Raw genomic sequence first — 18,861 nt, 5'->3', positions numbered from 1 at the left:
ACTATTGTCAGAAGCTCTGCTTTTACCGCGTCATCTACAAAAGGTACTTCTTTTTCGGTAAGCCAGTTTTTTATTTCCCCTTTTCGCCAGCAGGATGATGGTAATTTTTCTATTAATCTTAAATGGTAGCTGGCATTGTCCATAACAATAATTGAGTTTTCGGGAATTGACTTCGTGGTAATCCTTAGTTGACTTCGATTCGAATTCAAACAGACCGCCATTTAAAAATCCTTTATAGCTCCCAATATGTGTAATTATTAATCTGTGGCCCTTACCAGAAGGAGACTTCAAGCCAGTCGATAAATCTTCTAAAAAAGCCTGACGGGAGCTTCCAACATTTTTATCCTGCCAGCACTTGCTCACGGTGTGTTCTTCGTTAAGCCATGTTTCATCCAAATAATAAATGTTTCTTCCTTCCTTTCGATACTCCTTAATTTGCCTTAAATACTTTCTTCTCCAACAGACTATTTCTTCTTTATATATTAAAATAGATTTTCTATTTTGCTTTTGCCAAGAAAAATGTAATTCGTGTAAAATTTTCCATATTATTTTTCTTCCCATTTCTGGTACATTTTCGTCTTCTTTTATAAGTGTCAACATTTTGTCGATAGTTGGGATTTCATTCTTAAAATAAAATGAATGTACTGTCCTCCTGATGATATGCTTTGCTGTCTCATCAACTGCTATCGGTTTCCTACCGGCAGTTTTCTTTAGGCAAGTTCTCATGGTTTTCACTTTTTCTGTCACTAAGAAGTCTGTAAATTGTTGCTTTACTTATGCCTGTCATATTGGCACATGTAGAAACTAGATTTCTAACAGTACTTAGAGGCATTTGATGCACAAGTGCATTTATGTACGTTTAGAACTATAGTCCTTGCTTTAAAATCTAAAACACCTTTACACACTACAGGGCTAAACTTTGACATTCCTACAACAAATGCGCAACAATACTGAAAAATAAATTAAGTTTTTAGGATATATCTACATTATATACCATAAAATATACCTACCTGTTTGCATTTAAGATTCCACAATTTAGGTACCTATAATACTTATACCTCCATATTTACCTACCTAGACAATATCTACTTATAAGGGTTAAAAAGAACTTGTTCATTAGGTACTTAAGTAATTCAAAGAATTTATGGCTGAAATTGGCCTATTTCTTGCACTATTAAATAAACCCAACAAATGAAAACATTCCGGTCTTAATGTACTTGAAAAGTGGGACGCCAATGGTTTACGACCGTTTTATGGCTATCGACTCTTTCGTGTGCTCTTACGGATTAAGAAATGGACTATAGAGTTAAACCTGGAGAGTTCAGACCGCACTCAAGCGGTAATTAAAAATAAAACAACATTTTTATTAAAACTACTTTATTTACACTAAAGACAGGGTGGTCATTTTTAATGTATTGATAAATTTTCGCTATTATAATAATTAATAATAAGAACTCAGTTAGTTAACAATGAAATTCGAAGTTCTACGAACCACCTAGAAATAAACTAAACCACTTGATTCGTCAATAAAACAAAAAAAAAAACGTTCTTACACGTAACGGAGTATCTCTTACTTAAAAACAGAGAAGAAATAAAACCGTACAATAAATCTTAATAAAAAAAAAGAGGTTTTTCAAAAGGCAACGACGAAACCGTTTATAAAAGTTAATAGTAACGCGTCCTGGTATAAACGACCGCGGTGTCCTGTTTGTCGTGTCCCAAGCGTCTCGCCTGTTTTAAGATTTCGTTCGCGTTCGAGGCCAACGGCATCGGTTGACGGAACTGATTCGACATCTCCAGTCCTTGGGCCATGTCGCGTTGCAATTGCTCCACCGGTTCCTCGGTCTCGGTCGGATCCGACGCTCTTTTATGGACGATCAAGCGAGATTTACCTGCAAGTTATCGATTCATTTAGATACTCACTAGTTAGTGTTTCTACTTCTATCAAGAAAAAAAAAAAGTCTTAAACTACTATATGAATTTAAAGTAAGTCAAAAAGATACCTGTTGGTTCCAAGACTATTATCAAGTTTATACGAGCACTTTAAAGTGGTTTAATGGAAATCGGTTTAAGATAATCCGCATGTATAAACACCCGTAAACCGTTTTAGCGATCGTAAACCGGTTTAACTATATAAGTGGATGATCCGGCTTAAACTACCATGTCACCACGAAATCGATTTAAGTCCCAGTGCTACCAACATAAATGTGGAAATGCTTTAAAAAAAAAAAATAAACAGATATTTTAAGGTTAAACGTTAATGTTTTGGCAAATCCTTTGATAAAAAATTTGGTGTACCATCGTGCCGAAAACAAAAACTGGAACATTAAAATTTAGGAAGGGAATTATCTCCTGATCTATTATAGTAACTCGCATTCCTTGAGTATGGTATGCATATTTACGCATTATGAATATTTGGAGTCTTAATAATTACATATTTATAATAATAATATTGATCCAAAACTAACTAATATTATCTTTCATTCAGCATTCTGTATTAAACCAGAATTGAACTACAACTCTCATAGAAGGCCTGTCCACGGGTATTAAAGTGCCTTCGGGTTCTTTTCCTATGGCGATCCTTTTGACCCTTAAACACATCTGAGACCTTGACGATCGCTATGAAATGATGCGTTACGTCTCTAGTCGATTCAACTAGTGGAGAAAAGTGAACTTTTAAGATGATTCAAGGCGTGCTTAGACCATGAAATGCGATGGAAGCCGAGAAAACGCACTTTTTATCAACTTTTTGACTTTGAACACATCTGAGACCCATGAATCCTTGACGATCGCTTCGAAATGATGCGTTACGTCTCTAGTGCGTTTAACTTGTTAAGAAAAGTGAAATTTCAAGACGACTCAAGGCGTGCCTAGACCATGAAAGGCGGTGGAAACCGAAAAAATGCGCTTTTTACCCACTTTTTGATATGATCCCCACAACAAAGATAAAGATGAATAATATTGATCCAAAACTAACTAATATTATCTTTTGAAGGCATTCTGTATTAAACCAGAATTGAACTACAACTGACCGTATAATATAAATGTAACTAAATTACTTACTCTTCAGATACTCGCTAGACATATGGGTCATATTGAAAATATTATTAAAAGCGTCCAGTTTGATACTGCACCTATCCGCCATGGCGTATCCTTCGGCCAACGAGGACAAAAACACTCCGCGCATCATTTGGAAGATCAGGTGGACTTTGGCCGCCATTCCTATGGTGCCCAACAGGAATGAGGCCTAAAAAAACAAAGAAACACTTTAATCTAACCACAGAAACCGTAGGCAAAGCTTGCAAAATACTACATATATAGTATAACTTTTCTATAGGGTGCTCACTTTTCCAATGGATTTTAAACAGGACTGAATGGTCACGAACAATTGGGGATCCCCGGCTGATAGGACGATCATTTCTCCGTTTTCTGCTTCAGTTTTGTTCCCTTGCAACTGAAAACATAAAAATGATTAAATCAGAATTAAAATTATTTCCTTAGCATTTAAATAATATGCATGTATTTATTCATTTTTACCTTATAACTACAGTCAACTCCGGATATAGTGAACTCGAAAAATACTTCAAAATAGGGTCACTATAGCCGAAGTTCACTTTAAAAGAAAAACAGCATGGTGTTGATTTTAGAATATGTATGTATATGTATTTTAATCATTAAATAAAACAAAGATTATAACTGGCTTTAAGGATAAACAGCACATACAGTTTTTATAACACATATACAATATGTACATAGCTACTAAGTCATAATCTACGTGTCTGTAACTACTTAGTATATGTACTGAGAAATCTTGGTTTGTATAAGCCTGTTTGAAAAACTTATGTTACTTATATATCCCTCTAGGGTAGAAAAACTATTCCAGACTTCTTCTGGAACTTCACCTGATTGCAAAAAAGTGCGTATTGCCGTCATTTCTCTAATTGATGGAATATTTATTTCAACATCCTCATTAGGTTCCTGACTTCCGAATTCTACATTTACTGCTAAAAAAAATAAAAGACAAAAGGTTGGTTTTATTCTAAAGTTAGTTTTATAGTACCTTTTGAAACTGACTGGATAATCTGCTCTTCTGTTATAGATTCGGTTGAAATAACATGGTCATCAATAGAACTGAATTTTTGCAAGTCAAAGTCATTTATCCTTTTTCTCATTTCCTCTTCAACGGATCACTGAATGTCAGTATTTTCTTAATTACCATGTTTTTTTAACCATTCATTTAGGGGCAAGTCATCATCTGAATCAAATTCATCTTCCACCTCAAAAAATCCTGCATGCTTAAAACAGTTTGGAATGGTTTTTGCACTTACTTCCAATCAAGCTAGATGTATGAAGTTTACAGCATCTAAAAGACTCACTGAAAAATCTTGTCCATTATCAATTGCCTGTAACATTTTTATTATCATTATTTTTCCGTAATAACTCTTCAATGAATGAATTACTCCTTGATCCATAGGCTGCAGCTTTGAACTGGTATTAGGAGGCATAAAGACCAATTTAATTTGGTTTAGAGGAACTTCGGGATGTGCTGGACAATTATCGACTAAAAGTAATATTTTCCTCTTGTTCTTCTGTAACTCTGCATCCCACTGGAGCAACTCTTTAGTAAATAAATTAGATGTCATCCATGCCTTACTGTTTGCTCTGTATTTAACTGGCAACATTTTGTTTTTAAAACATCTAGGATTGGCGGATTTACCGATAACAAGCAACTTTATTTTTTCTGTTCCAGACATGTTTTTTTTTTTTTTTAAGGGGGCGTAGTCGGCCGCCATATTAGACTTCCAACTTTTAAAATTTTCCGACAGATGACGCAAGTAACATGTTATTTATAAATCGTTAGTTTCGTAAAAGTCCACCGTTGGCTGTAGCGCCACTGTAAGCTGTGGGAAGAGGGGAGGCGGCGGCGGGTGACCAGATGGAAATTAAATTCTGGGAACTATATTTATTTCATTATTTGCCTTTATTTTTGGTTTGTACAGAACCGTGTTGTTTTGAAGGGTATAAATAGACTATAAGCTGTTTGAAAAATTAAAATATTTTTGTTTTTGTATTAGTAGTCAATAAGAAAAATATTTGAATATTGATTTGTTGAACCCAAAAATTGTGAAAGGTTTATATGTTCTATACAGGGTGGAATCAGGACAGATATGATTAAATTGCGAATACTTTCTAAAATTAGGAATATTTTGGTGCTTTCCGTTCATAAAAGGAGTACACATGTATTTGTCTTTGCTCATCTTATGTTAAGCTTATTTTTGGTGACAGAAATCAGGAAATCAGTACAACAGCAATAACAATTTTATTTAATAAAAGTAATATATTTTTTACTATTTTTATTTAACACAATTGAGCCAAAAACGTTTCTCTTTTTTATATGTTTTTTTCATTCGCTTTTTTCTGATATTATTTAAGCCGTAGAACAAAATAATTAAACACACAATAAATTACACACCTATTCATGGGGATTATTTGACCCTACGAAGTTTCATTTATTTTCCGACTTATCAGTATAAAATAACAAAACCTTGTTATAGTTTTATTTGAATGGCTGTTATTTTATTGAGTCGCTGCGATAATTTTACTACAAAATGTTGAAGAAAATATTCGTATAGTGCTGTGATTTTAAGACTCAAAAGTTAGAGGTTCAGTTAGGTCATATCAAAGTTGCGTCATTTGATGCTTATCAAAATAAAATTTAAAGATTTTAATTTAATTTTCGAATATTTACGGAAAAATTCATATTTTTTTTAAATACTTTTACTTTCTACAGGTTTAAACAAAAAGATTTTAAAATACTACGCCTTTTAAAAGAAAGTCACACTTTTTCATGGTCCCTTTTTTTAACCTACATGATAATCGTGCTTAGCTTCGTAGGTACCTTTCCTACATAATTTAATTTGAGATCGCTTCAACAGTAATACAAAAAAAAAATTCTCGAATATTACAAATAAGCACCTAATAATAAACTAGTAAATTTATCGTGTTGCAAAAAATATACCATATCATATAAAAAACAATGCGGTCTTTTTGCAAGCCATTGCTTTTTTTGTAAATGTAACTATGACATGGTCTGCATGCAATTAAACAATGTTATAATTTGTCATATAGCTTTGGCCATTGGCTATTTACCTTTTCCAAGGAAATTGTCTTAATTTATTTTTAAAATAAAGCACAAAAGACTTAAAAAAAATTAACGAGTTTTAATATCTTTTGAAGAAGCAATGAATCGTTTAATAAAGAGAAATCGTTTTTTAATTATTCTTTTTTTCCTTTTTTTTTAAATTAATGCATACAATTAAAAAAAAAACATGCGTTAAAAGAGAATTCAATTACCTTTAAAATAAGGTATCACATTTAAGATTTTAGAAAATAATTCTGAAAAAAATAATGACTCTCCGACATATATATATATATATATTTATTTATCATATGTATATATGATTTTTTTTATATAAAAACCTTACCATTGAAAAATTCATAATCGGGATTAAACCATAAATCACAACGAAAAATTAGAAATTACTTGTGAAAATTTAAAACTGAAATATTTTTATCAATTCTCAATCTTTTCAGGGTTTATTTTAAATCCAACATCGTTTTACTCCCAAAAAAATTAAAATTGTTTTTCTTATAATTTATTTTTTTTTAACTTTTTTTTCTATATAAGACTTTTTTGTAAAGCTTAAATTGATTTCAAACAAATAAAGAATAGAAGTTGGCTTCCTAGTTAATAAAACATTTATTTATTGGTAATTTTTTACTAAAAGTTTTAATTTTGTTTATGATTGACTGAATTAAATATAATTACATTTTTGTTTGATTATTTTGAAATATGATTAATTAGAATTAAAATATTTAAACAGGAAAAAAGTTGCAAAAAAAGAGTTAAAAAAACAGCTTCTGACAATGAATTTTAAGTCTTCATTCTGCTCTTTAGAAATCATTAAAATTAAAAATAAATAAGTCATCATTGCATAAAAGGTACTCTATAAGAGTATCACAAATAATAAGAAAATATAGAGGAATTTCCTTGTTACTGACTAAATTAATTTCTTTCTGTGTTCTTCTGTCCATTTAAGATATTTTTAAATGATTAAAAAAAAAGGAATTGTTCCTATAAGGGTATCATTTGAAAAAAATAATTAAACTCCAAAAATACAGCTGTTACAATTAAATATATGTATGTTTAAAAATGGGCATTTAGATAAGAAATCTCCATACCTAATATCATTTGTTTGGCTAAAGCAATGTAGGTATTAATAAGTGTTGCCTTTATTCCTTTCATATCTTTTAATGTCATAATAACTAATGTGCGCATAAACATATTTTATACAAGTATTTCAAATGTAATATAAGAAAAATTGAGGGAAACTATTATTACTAAAATTATGAAAAAACCACATTTTGACAAATAACATTTATTTATTTATTTAATATTTAAACAGAAATATAAAGTAATTTACATCGAATTTTAAATTAACAAAATAGAAAAGCTATATAAATATTAGTACCTAGGTATGCAGTACCTGTATGCGCTTGAAAAATAATGCTTTGAATGTTAATTTCATGCTAATAGAGTATATTTTGAGAACCAAAAGGTTAAAACAAGGCAAGACCAAAGTAAAACTAATTTTAAAATTTTAATTATAAAAGAGAATAATTGGCCAATATATAGAGGTGCATGTCCACAGTGTAATTAAAAGTACCTTAATTGTAATGGCACTAAATTTTTAAATTTTTAAAAAATATTTGGCAATTACTAGATTTACCGATAACTATTTATTATCTTTTGATATAGTGTTTTTGTTCTTTGGCTACTCGAGCTTAGTTTCTAATCTTAATGAGAAAAGGAATATGAATCTCAAAAAAAATTATATTTGATTATCAAAAATATGAACTAAGCTATTTAAAAGTTCTAATTTATGTGTCTAACTAATTTGATAGTTACATTTTTTTGTTTAATACTAACATATACATGTATGTAATGAACCCTTGCTTTTTAAAAATGGGCATGTAATTGTAAATTAAGTAGTGATTAAAAGAACAAGGGTACTAAATAAATAATGTCTATTTACCAATTTTCAAAATTATTTCACATTATATAACCCTCCTAATTAATTACAAATAAACAAGTTACTGAGAAGAATAAGCAACTTAGGCTTGTAATACTAATTAGTAATACTAATATTAAAGAAATATACAGCTTATTATTAATTTACTCATACACATGTTTTACACTTACTTATACTACACTACATTTTCATAATAATACTCTCAGAGATTAACCTATCTGAACTTGCTCAAGTCAAAAGTTTGCTTGGTATGGCATGAAGAAGACACTATCAATAACATCATTAAAGTTCACACATATTTGTTTTGTATTTTTCTCCAGATACTTTGATTCTTGCACCAGTTTCTCACAAATAACAAATTTCGAAATTTGCTAAATAAACAAGTGTTAATCTATATTTTCCATGAAAATTCACAATTAGTGTTGCAACCCACAATTTTTGCCCAATTGGATAGGTTTTATAATAAAATAACATTGACATTTTAGCAAAGTTTAGAAATTGCAATTGGATAAGATCCAAAATAAACAAAACAAAGCAAACTAACCTGACTTTGTTCGGATCTGCATGTGGCGCCATCCTTTAAAAACTGCTTGAACGTTTTAAATACAGTTTTATTCGAAAAATCAATAAAGCAAGGAAATCGGAAAAAAGTACAATTTAAAAGAATTTTTTATCAGATTTGCCTGAAATTCGGCACACAGATTCTCGCATATATTCGGCACAGATTCACTATTTTGTTTTGTGATATTCGATCTGGTTATCTTAAAATTTAATAAACTGTAAATAAAATACCATCGGTAAAACTGGCAACGACGTGAACGCCCGACCAAGATTCAAGCCAGCCTGAACAGCTGACGAGGGAAGCCAATAATAGCAAATCACAAAATGTAAATTATAACGGATCGCCAAACAAAATAGTGGATCTGAGCGGAATCGAATAAGAAACACTTTGACCAATTTTCAACTCATTCTGATGTGAGGTTTTTTTTTTAAGTACTTTTCTAAGATGCAAAAAGTGACCAATCACGAGAGCGGAGAAGCGGCAAATAAGCAAAAAAAAAGTCGCCTTAATGGTAAACACAAGCACAAGAGGAAAGTCCTATGTCACTTTTGGAGTGGTGCTTGCGCGAAGATATTTGTGGGCATTTATCTTGAATCGCTGTAGGTTGTATGCGTTGGGAAATATGTGAGATGGAAACCCGTGCCACAAAGAGGATGTTCTCCAGATGTATGAGTCCCGATACAGCGACGTCCTTGGGGTAGGCAGGTGGACTCGATGTTGATGAGCCGCAACTGCTAGACGCGTCCTTCTTGCCGGAACAGCCCTGGGTGGAATCAGGCCTGTCAGCTCAGAGGAGCACTTACCGTGATAATAACGGTAGAATAAACAGAGATCAGCCATTTTTCTCCTGTGCTCCAGCAGCTCAGGAGACAACAACTTAACAAGTTTGCAGCGACCAGCACTGTTATTCTAACTTTAGAAAGTTTTCCGCCAGCACAGGTTTCTCCAACAAATTTTAAAGTTTTATCTGGGGTTAGTTTATAGAAAAGTCCGGTCTCGTCAGCATTAAAAATGTCATTACTGCTGTAATTCTTACGAAGATCGGGCCAAATAGTAGTAAACCAGTTATTAACAACATCCATGTCAACTAATGCAGAGTCACCAATAATTTTCCCTCCAGTAATACAGTGTCTCTTCTTAAAACGTTCAATCCAGCTTCTCGAAAATTCAAAAGTTTTTCCTTCAATTTTACTACCCATTTCACTAGCTTTTTCTTGAAGAATAGGACCACTTAATGGAACGTTTTCCTTTCTTTGTTGTGTAAACCGCACTGTAAAAATCCTCTATCAACCCCTTCATGAGTCGATTGTCTAAGTCTTTTACACTTTGCCATATACTTTACCATATGCTGATAAAATCTCTTCCCTCTTTTTCCAAACTATGCAAACCTTAGAACATTGAAAGGCTAGAATTAGTAAACAACAACTTTGTTCGAGTCCAACATGTGCACAGGGGCAAGAGGGGTGTGTTGTTTACAAACATATTTGTCGATTCTCTGTTGTCAAGTCGACGCGAATTTCCAACGGAGGAAATTTTTTGCTATATTTTAACAACCATAATAACGTTAATTTAACTTACTTGTGTTGTATTTTATAGGAAAATTTAAATTAAAAAACATAAATACTACAATTAACCTATTTTAAGAATAGATATAATATCCTTAAGCAAAAAAAAACAAAATTATTAACATTCTTATCCCTAAAACCGTTTTTAAAAAATTTGAAGCGACAACGCCGAAACTATAGCGCCTGAGCCATACGCATAGTGTCATCTGTCAAACGGCTTTTTGTTTATGTTCGGGATTCGTGTATTTTCTTTAATTTTTTGGTTTCAAAAGGAAAAAGGCTACATTTTAGTGTTTTTTTTAAATTGCTAGGATGGGAAAAACTTGTGTCGTTTGTGCCGCATCATGATAAAAAGGTGATTCAAGCCGATCTTTTCACAAGTAAGTACCGATACTTTCATAACATCACATCATGGGGTAACCATCATCATAAACGTAGAATAGGGGATCTTATAGATATAAACCTAATAAAAACTTAAATGTGAAAGTGTGCGTAAAATACCAAAATATTCATATTTTTAAATCTAAATATTTTTTTGAACATATTTATCTATCAATAGGCTATAAAAAATATAAAACTAGAATTTTGTCCCTGGTTTTATTACAGGATTTTATGTTTTTTTTGTTGTTATGGCAGAAAGAAGGCATACCTAATACCCATGTACCTATCTATGTATAGTTATGTTTTTTTAATATAGACATTAGGTAGATAGATAAAATTACTAATTTTTTATTGCCTTTAAAGAATTTTGAAATTTATTTAGATATTGATATCTATGTATAAAGTTAATTTTGTCTTTCCCTAAAATTTGGTCGATAATTTTTTTTGTTTTACCATATTGCAACTTACAATAATATATATAGTAATTGGCACCACATATTAATTCATTACTGTAATTTTTTTTGCTTTTTGATTAAATATCAAATACTTATTATAGACTGCCTAATATATGCCCAAAGGGAACAATGGATTTCATTAATGGAAATCAACACAATTAAACAGAACATATTTGTTTGTTCAGATCACATCCTTTGAAGTGATTTCTTATATAAGGAAGATAATATTATCAGTAGCCAGACTATAAAACAAATCAGCTCTACCTCAAAGATAATTTTTTTTAAATATATTTTTCTAGTATAAAAAAATCATCACAAAAAGGATTAGTGTTACTCATATAAGCTTTATTTATAACTAATACTAATTAAATTAGGTAAGTGTGTAAAACTATTTTTTTACTAGGATTTTCGATGCACTGGTTAAAAACACAGCAGCGAATAATTTAGTTAATTTACCAAGTGATTTATCCTTCAAAGCTGCAGGGGCAGCTTTCCTGAAGAGTGCAAAAACTTCTTTAGCGTCCAAAATGGTATATAGTACAAACAGTGAAGCTAATACAGATAAGTATGGATAATTAAAATAGATTAATATTTTTGATACACCAAATTTTGTATAATTACAGATCTGATGATTCATCATCAACAATAACTGCATCTGAGATTAATAGTTCTACAGTAATCGTGGGGTCTAGGTCAACAATTACTATTTCTCATCCAAGCCCTTTTTGTTTAACTGGTACACATTCCCTGACTCTGCCAAGGAAAAGGTAAAAATACACTCAAAATAGACTACTAGTTTTTTGCCATGTATTATCCTATTCTATATATCTTATGTAAAAGTGATATAGTATTTTATTGTGTTATATTTGTTTAATATTAAAATATTTAATATTAATTAAATGTATGATATTACAAAGATTCTTTATAATAACATACATTTTATTGATCAATTGGATTATCATAATACATTTTTTAAATTTTGGTAATACTATATTTTTATGTATATTATTCTAGGGTAAAATCAAAATGATATCCTGAGGACCTAAGCACTGATGATTCCACCGTTTTAAAAGCTAAATCACTTGTCACCAAATTATAGAAAAAAAAATAAAGAAAATTAAAATTCGAAGATTGCAACAAACAAATTTGCGCCAAAGAAATTGAATTAGATCTCAAGTCATTATTAAAATACTTAAGAAATAATAACATGATTTTCGAAAAAGCCCAACATACTACATATTTTATTTGACTTGTAAAAGTACTTGTTTGTATATTACTACTAATAAACTATCTAATCTATTGTACATAGTCTTTATTCTTAGGTAAGCTTTGTTTTTTAGTATAAATTAATATGATATAATAATTGGTATTAGGTATTATATAGGTCACTATTAAATGTCTCAAAACCATCATACAGGCTAAATACTCATAATAAAAATCTTATAACCTACAAAAAGCTGCAACTCCTTCACAATTTGAACATCCTTGTAGTTTTAACCCTTTCCGCTGAAGCAATACTGTCCCTTTGAAAAAGTCAGCACCATAGAAGTATATATTATGTGATTTAAAGTAATTGATGTAAAACTGAGTTTTGTCCAATATAACAATAATAAAATTTTGCAAATTGTTAAAAATTTTTGTCTTAAAACATGATTTATTAAGAAATCTATAATATTATATTAATAAAATATTTTATTTCCATAAAAATGCTTTGACAAAAATGCTGCCTTTTATTAGGACCTTCCTCTAACGAAGTCCATTAAAAAAACACATAAATAGCTCATAAATAGTAATATTACTTATACTTAAACTCTATAATAATTAATAAAAATTTATCAGGTAAATATTTGTTGACGACGTCACTGGTAAAGAGTGCTTGTATCGGTGGCGTCAACAATGCGATCGAGCGGCGTTGCGATGCCATTACCGTTTTCTCGTTTCTTCGTACTTTATTTTCATATTTCACGTATATTGACTTCAATATATTCGATATCTTAATAAATTTATTTTTAAAAAATGCTTGATATTTTATTAAAGGGGAGCAGTAGTATTGTTTTGTGCCTTCGGAAACAACTTAAAAATTTTTATGCTATTATAAAGTGATTTTTGCCATTTCTCTATAAGCATTTGGCATCATTGCATCAGAGATGTTGCAAGCAAACAAACCTGCCCATAGTTCCACGGCATGCTACTTCTAGCCTTTCAATGTTCTAAGTGTAAACCGCACTGTAAAAATCCTCTATCAACCCCTTCATGAGTCGATTGTCTAAGTCTTTTACACTTTGCCATATACTTTACTATATGCTGATAAAATCTCTTCCCTCTTTTTCCAAACTATGCAAACAGTTGATTTTGACAAATTCAATTCACGACAAATATCACTCTGTTTAACACCACTTTTCATTTTTTGAATAATGTCATATTTTTCTTTTAATGTTAAAGCTTTACGCTTACTTAGCACCCAGCACAACACAGCAAAACACTCGTATAAATAACTCACAGTAAGTAACGCGTGAAGTGAAATGCTACTGAAAACAAAACAACGGCGATCGTGCTAAATCTAATCACCGTGGAAAAAGTTCACTATAAGCGAAATATTTTTCTTAGACTTGATAAAATTTAGTTCACTTTCTCGAGAGTTCATTATAACCGGGTTCGCTATAAACGGAAAAAAATTACATTGTTCTTATGGTTATTTTTTTGGGTATTTGAATAGGCGTTTACTATAACCGAATGTTCAGTCTAAACGGATTTGTTATATCTGAAGTCCAATGTATTTATTGTTTTTTTGTCTATGCCTTTGTTTTATTTATTTGTAAATAGATATCAAAAAATAATTAGGGTGACCGTTAGTATTTTCTTATTTTTTTATCTATTCTAGTCAGTAGAAGTTAACGTTTATTCAAAATTTGATTTACTTTGTATTCGTTGCTTACCATGGCCTCCACGTACATCCCCCCCGCCTTTTCGACCAAACTGCTGATATCCTGCGACGTGGTTGGATCAACGCTGGTCATCTCGATAAGTCCTTTATCCTTAAACCCGTTCTGGCACATCTTCACCGCCATTTCCAGGGCTTTTTCCGGATTCGGCATGCAACTGAAGATGTGACGCGAATTCTGGACCTAAAGGGCACACCTAACAATTTTCTTGCGTCGAAATTTTTTAAGCCAACACTTACCACTTGCTTGTAATTGTTAAATGCTTTGAAATAAGTCTTTTGTTTGTCCGCGTGTTCTTGTAGGGATTCCAATAAGGCCGAAGATGGGGAGTAGACGTGTAGTTTATGGCCTGATTTGATTAGGTTCTAAACCGGAAAAAGGTCAATGAACTATAAGGCATGTAAAGAGTTTAATAATAAGGAAAACTAAACAGTAACATGTTTTCCCCTCTAAGTCATGATGAACAATTTTCTTTGTATAGGTGAGCATATCGGAGTGAGCTTACCTTGATGATGCCCTCGGAGTAAATGTTGTCAGCCAAAAACCCAAATATTTCCTTGGAAGTGTTCAGGTTGACGGTGTTGAGGATGATGGGTTTTCCGGTTTTGCGGGATTTCTCTGATAACACTTCCACTCCGTCCTCTGGTTCTTCGATGGAACCGCTATTGTCGAAAGATGGCGAATAAGCTCTGAAACATGAAATAAAAGGGAATTTGTTCGGGAATAATTACTAAGTAAGTTTTGGGATTAAAAACACGGTCCACAGGAACTCTTAAAACACAAATCTAAGCAATAGAACTGGAGTTATGACCTAAGTTACTTCAAACTGTCTTTGTTCCTGGACATGATTTACGAAATGTTGCATAAAAATGCTTCTAATGCATGGATTTTAATAATTTTTTCAATGAAAGCTTAAGAACATTGCAAAGAAACTTTTAAAGCAAAAATCATGCGAATCTGAGCACTAGAAGTGGAGCTGTGACCCAAATCACATGAAACTGTCTTTTTTCTTGGACATCTGTCCCAAAAACTTCTATAAAAACACTTTTAATGCATTGAAATTCATGACATTTTTCAATGAAAGCTTAAGAACATCCCAAAGAAACTTTTAAAGCAAAAATCATGAAAATCTGAGCTCTAGAGGTGGAGTTATGACCCAAGTTACTTCAAATTGTTTGTTCTTCCGAACATGATTTTCAAAAATTTTCATGAAAATGATTCTGGTGCATGGATTTTTGTGATTTTTCCAATGAAAGTTTAGGAACATTCCAAAGAAACTTTTAAAGCAAAAATCATGTGAATCTGAGCACAACAAGTGGAGTTATGGCCCAAGTTACCTAAAACTGTGTTTCTCCTTGGACATGAGTTCCAAAAACTTGTATAAAAAAACTTCTAATATATGGAATTTCATGATTCTTTCAATGGAAGCTTAAGAACATTCTAAAAAAACTTTTAAATCAAAAAACAAGCAAATTTAAGCACTAGAAGTGGAGCTATGGCCCCAAATTACATGAAACTGTCTTTTTCTTGAACATCTGTTCCAAAACCTTCTATAAAAACACTTTTAATGCATTGAAATTCATGAATTTTGTCAATGAAAGCTTAAGAACATCCCAAAGAAACTTTTAAAGCAAAAATCATGCGAATCTGAGCACAACAAGTGGAGTTATGGGCCAAGTTACCTGAAACTGTGTTTTTCATTAAATATGATTTCCAAAATCTTATATAAAACAAACTTCTAATATATGGAATTTCCTGATTCTTTCAATGGAGCTTAAGAACATTCTAAAAAAACTTTTAAATCAAAAAACAAGCAAATCCGAGCACTAGAAGTGGAACTATGACCCAAATTACATGAAACTGTCTTTTTTCTTGGACATCTGTCCCAAAAACTTCTATAAAAACACTTTTAATGCATTGAAATTCATGAATTTTGTCAATGAAAGCTTAAGAACATCCCAAAGAAACTTTTAAAGCAAAAATCATGTGAATCTGAGCACAACAAGTGGAGTTATGGCCCAAGATACCTAAAACTGTGTTTCTCTTTGGACATGAGTTCCAAAAACTTGTATAAAAAAACTTCTAATGCATGGATTTTCATAATTTTTTCAACAGAAGCTTGAAAACATTCCAAAGAAACTTTTAAATAAAAAATCGTGCGAATCTGAGAACTAGAAGTGGAGCTATGACTCAGGTTACCTGAAACTGTGTTTCTCCTTAAATATGATTTCCAAAATCTTATATAAAACAAACTTCTAATATATGGAATTTCATGATTCTTTCAATGGAAGCTTAAGAACATTCTGAAAAAACTTTTAAATCAAAAATCAAGCAAATCCGAGCACTAGAAGTGGAGCTATGACCCAAATTACATGAAACTGTCTTTTTCTTGGACATCTGTTCTAAAAACTTCTATAAAAACATTTTTAATGCATTGAAATTCATGAGCTTAAGAACATCCCAAAAACTTTTAAATCAAAAATCATGCGAATCTGAGCACTAGAACTGGAGCTATGACCCAAATTACATGAAACTGTCTTTTTTCTTGGACATCTGTTCCAAAAACCTCTATAAAAACATTTTTAATGCATTGAAATTCATGAATTTTGTCAATAAAGCTTAAGAACATCCCAAAGAAACTTTTAAAGCAAAAATCATGCGAATCTGAGCACTAGAAGTGGAGCTGTGACCCAAATCACATGAAACTGTCTTTTTTCTTGGACATCTGTCCCAAAAACTTCTATAAAAACACTTTTAATGCATTGAAATTCATGAATTTTGTCAATAAAGTTTAAGAACATCCCAAAGAAACTTTTAAAGCAAAAATCATGAAAATCTGAGCTCTAGAGGTGGAGTTATGACCCAAGTTACTTCAAATTGTTTGTTCTTCCGAACATGATTTTCAAAAATTTTCATGAAAATGATTCTGGTGCATGGATTTTTGTGATTTTTCCAATGAAAGTTTAGGAACATTCCAAAGAAACTTTTAAAGCAAAAATCATGCGAATGTGAGCACAACAAGTGGAGTTATGGCCCAAGTTACCTAAAACTGTGCTTCTCCTTGGACATGAGTTCCAAAAACTTGTATAAAAAAACTTCTAATGCATGGATTTTCATAATTTTTCCAACAGAAGCTTGAAAACATTCCAAAGAAACTTTTAAATCAAAAATTAAGCAAATCGGACTACTAGCAATGGAGTTGTGACCCAAACTGCCCGCAATTATCTTTTCCTTGGATATAAGTTCCCAAAACTTCTAATACATGGATTCTCATGATTTTTTCAAGCTTAAGAACATTCCAAAGAAACTTTTATAACAAAACTTAACTCAATTATAAGACTTACCGAGCCTTTTTTCTTGGTACAACCTGAGGGCCTGACTCTAGAGACGTGGAAGACCTTATAAAAGAAAAACCCTCATTAAATCTTATTACATGGCAGTTAAATATATATTTACCTCTGTTTCTTCCTTGGCACAGGGGTGTTTTTCTCTTTAAGTGGCTCCTTTCTCTTTTTCTCTGATGACGGGGTGGACTTAACCGATCCAGAACTTTTCCTTGGTTTTTTTGGGGTGGGCGCATTGTACACCACAAAAGGGATTTTGTAATTGGGGTCCGCCGAGAGGTTCTCTATAAACAAAATCGATCAAAAAAACTGCAATTGCTTAATAAGAAGTTGATTCTTACCAATAATTTCATCCATTTCGCTCATAGCAGACTCGAGAGTTTTTTTTCTGAATTGCTCCTTGTGTTGCAGATAAGGTTTGATATTTTTATGCTCGATCCAGGCATAGTTGTGCGATCCCAGGAAGTAGATCCATTGCATGTCTTTGCTGGGTTTTGTCGGGGCATTTTCTGCTGGTTTCATTACTATACCAGGCCAGTGACAATATCCTGAAAGGGAAAATTAAGTTTTTTTTCTGTTATTAATCAATTTTATTTATTTTGAACTACTTAACTTTTTACATCCTAGTTTAAATCATAAACAGCTATTAAAATGATAATTTAAGCCCTTCAAATAAACATTTATTTGCTTATCTTTTATAGCCTAAGATTTCTGCCACATAAGGAGTTATTTCTAAAGATAATGATATAAATTGCTTACCCATCATTTTGGCCCAAACAAAGTCATATTCCTTAAAATTCGAACTATCCATTATTATGCCTTTAGTGTATTTAAATAGCTCCTATCTAAAATTAACTACTACTAAGTCACAGTTTAAGGGATTTTTCCTGTTTTCAGGAAGGTTTCTTTGATTGTTGCTCTTTCTTCTACAGGGGGTAAAAGGGGATAAATTCCTTGGCGTCTCCTGGAAGCTCTCACTTCGCCCTAAAATAAAAAAAAACGATTAAATGCGGTTTCATACGTAAAAGGATGCCTTAGGTCGTTAAAAATTACTTAGTGAAGACAAATATTTGTTTATGGCTACCATACCCAAGCTATTTTTAACCGCTTTGCAGGAGCACTTACCCAGAACTTCTTGCACGCCTTATAATTTTCGATTTCGAGGAAACACTTCGACTTATCGTAATTGTGACGATCGAAGCACTTAAAACTCAATTCGTGTTCCCTCAGACAAGGATTAGTCTCTTCGGCATTATGTTTGCTCATTCCTGTTGTTGAGGAAAAGACGCCGCGTTCCAAAAAATTAATTTGACACTTGTGACAGCCGTCAACGCGACGATGACAGGTGACGTGTCCTAGATGCGTCGCGATTCGTCGGACAAGGGCACGTGACGAACGACTCGACGTTTTGGGAGTAATCACGTGATTGACGTGATGCATTGTTGTCAAGTTTAGATTTTTTTAAAATTTTTTCAGGTCAGGGAGGCTTAAAAGGGTTTTTAAAATAATAAATATTTAA

At 31.8% G+C, this 18,861-nt stretch overlaps 2 protein-coding genes and 1 long non-coding RNA gene across 4 annotated transcripts; 1 reads left to right on the top strand and 2 right to left on the bottom strand.

The window, feature by feature from the left end:
* Positions 1–1,360: 1,360 nt before the first annotated feature.
* On the bottom strand, positions 1,361–17,864 carry LOC126736114 (cytokine-like nuclear factor N-PAC). Of its 2 annotated transcripts, none has more exons than XM_050440337.1 (9): positions 17,684–17,864; positions 17,455–17,626; positions 17,343–17,396; positions 14,504–14,687; positions 14,238–14,363; positions 13,975–14,181; positions 3,347–3,454; positions 3,064–3,247; positions 1,361–1,892 (listed from the first exon to the last, which is right to left on the bottom strand). In XM_050440337.1, exons 1-9 carry the CDS (start codon positions 17,862–17,864, stop codon positions 1,666–1,668), a joined length of 1,443 nt encoding a protein of 480 aa, XP_050296294.1. In that variant the 3' UTR covers positions 1,361–1,665. The 2 variants fall into 2 exon arrangements, with proteins under 2 accessions (XP_050296294.1, XP_050296295.1); XM_050440338.1 differs by having other exon boundaries at positions 13,993–14,181.
* LOC126736126 (uncharacterized) lies at positions 8,171–12,360 on the top strand. The gene is made up of 3 exons (XR_007660610.1): positions 8,171–11,621; positions 11,680–11,823; positions 12,071–12,360. It is a non-coding gene; the product is annotated as an uncharacterized LOC126736126 (long non-coding RNA).
* On the bottom strand, positions 17,742–18,666 carry LOC126736123 (coiled-coil-helix-coiled-coil-helix domain-containing protein 7). Its single transcript, XM_050440348.1, has 3 exons — positions 18,468–18,666; positions 18,102–18,326; positions 17,742–17,890 (listed from the first exon to the last, which is right to left on the bottom strand). The coding sequence occupies exons 1-2, from the start codon at positions 18,606–18,608 to the stop codon at positions 18,216–18,218; spliced, it is 252 nt and encodes an 83-aa protein (XP_050296305.1). The 5' UTR covers positions 18,609–18,666; the 3' UTR covers positions 17,742–17,890; positions 18,102–18,215.
* Between the last annotated feature and the right edge of the window lie 195 nt (positions 18,667–18,861).

The sequence above is a fragment of the Anthonomus grandis genome, chromosome 5 (genome assembly GCF_022605725.1).
Source record: "Anthonomus grandis grandis chromosome 5, icAntGran1.3, whole genome shotgun sequence".
In the NCBI taxonomy this organism is placed as follows: Eukaryota; Metazoa; Arthropoda; class Insecta; order Coleoptera; family Curculionidae; genus Anthonomus; species Anthonomus grandis.
The sequence above is the reverse complement of the archived record's forward strand: the minus strand, read 5'-3'. Positions and strand labels throughout refer to the sequence as shown.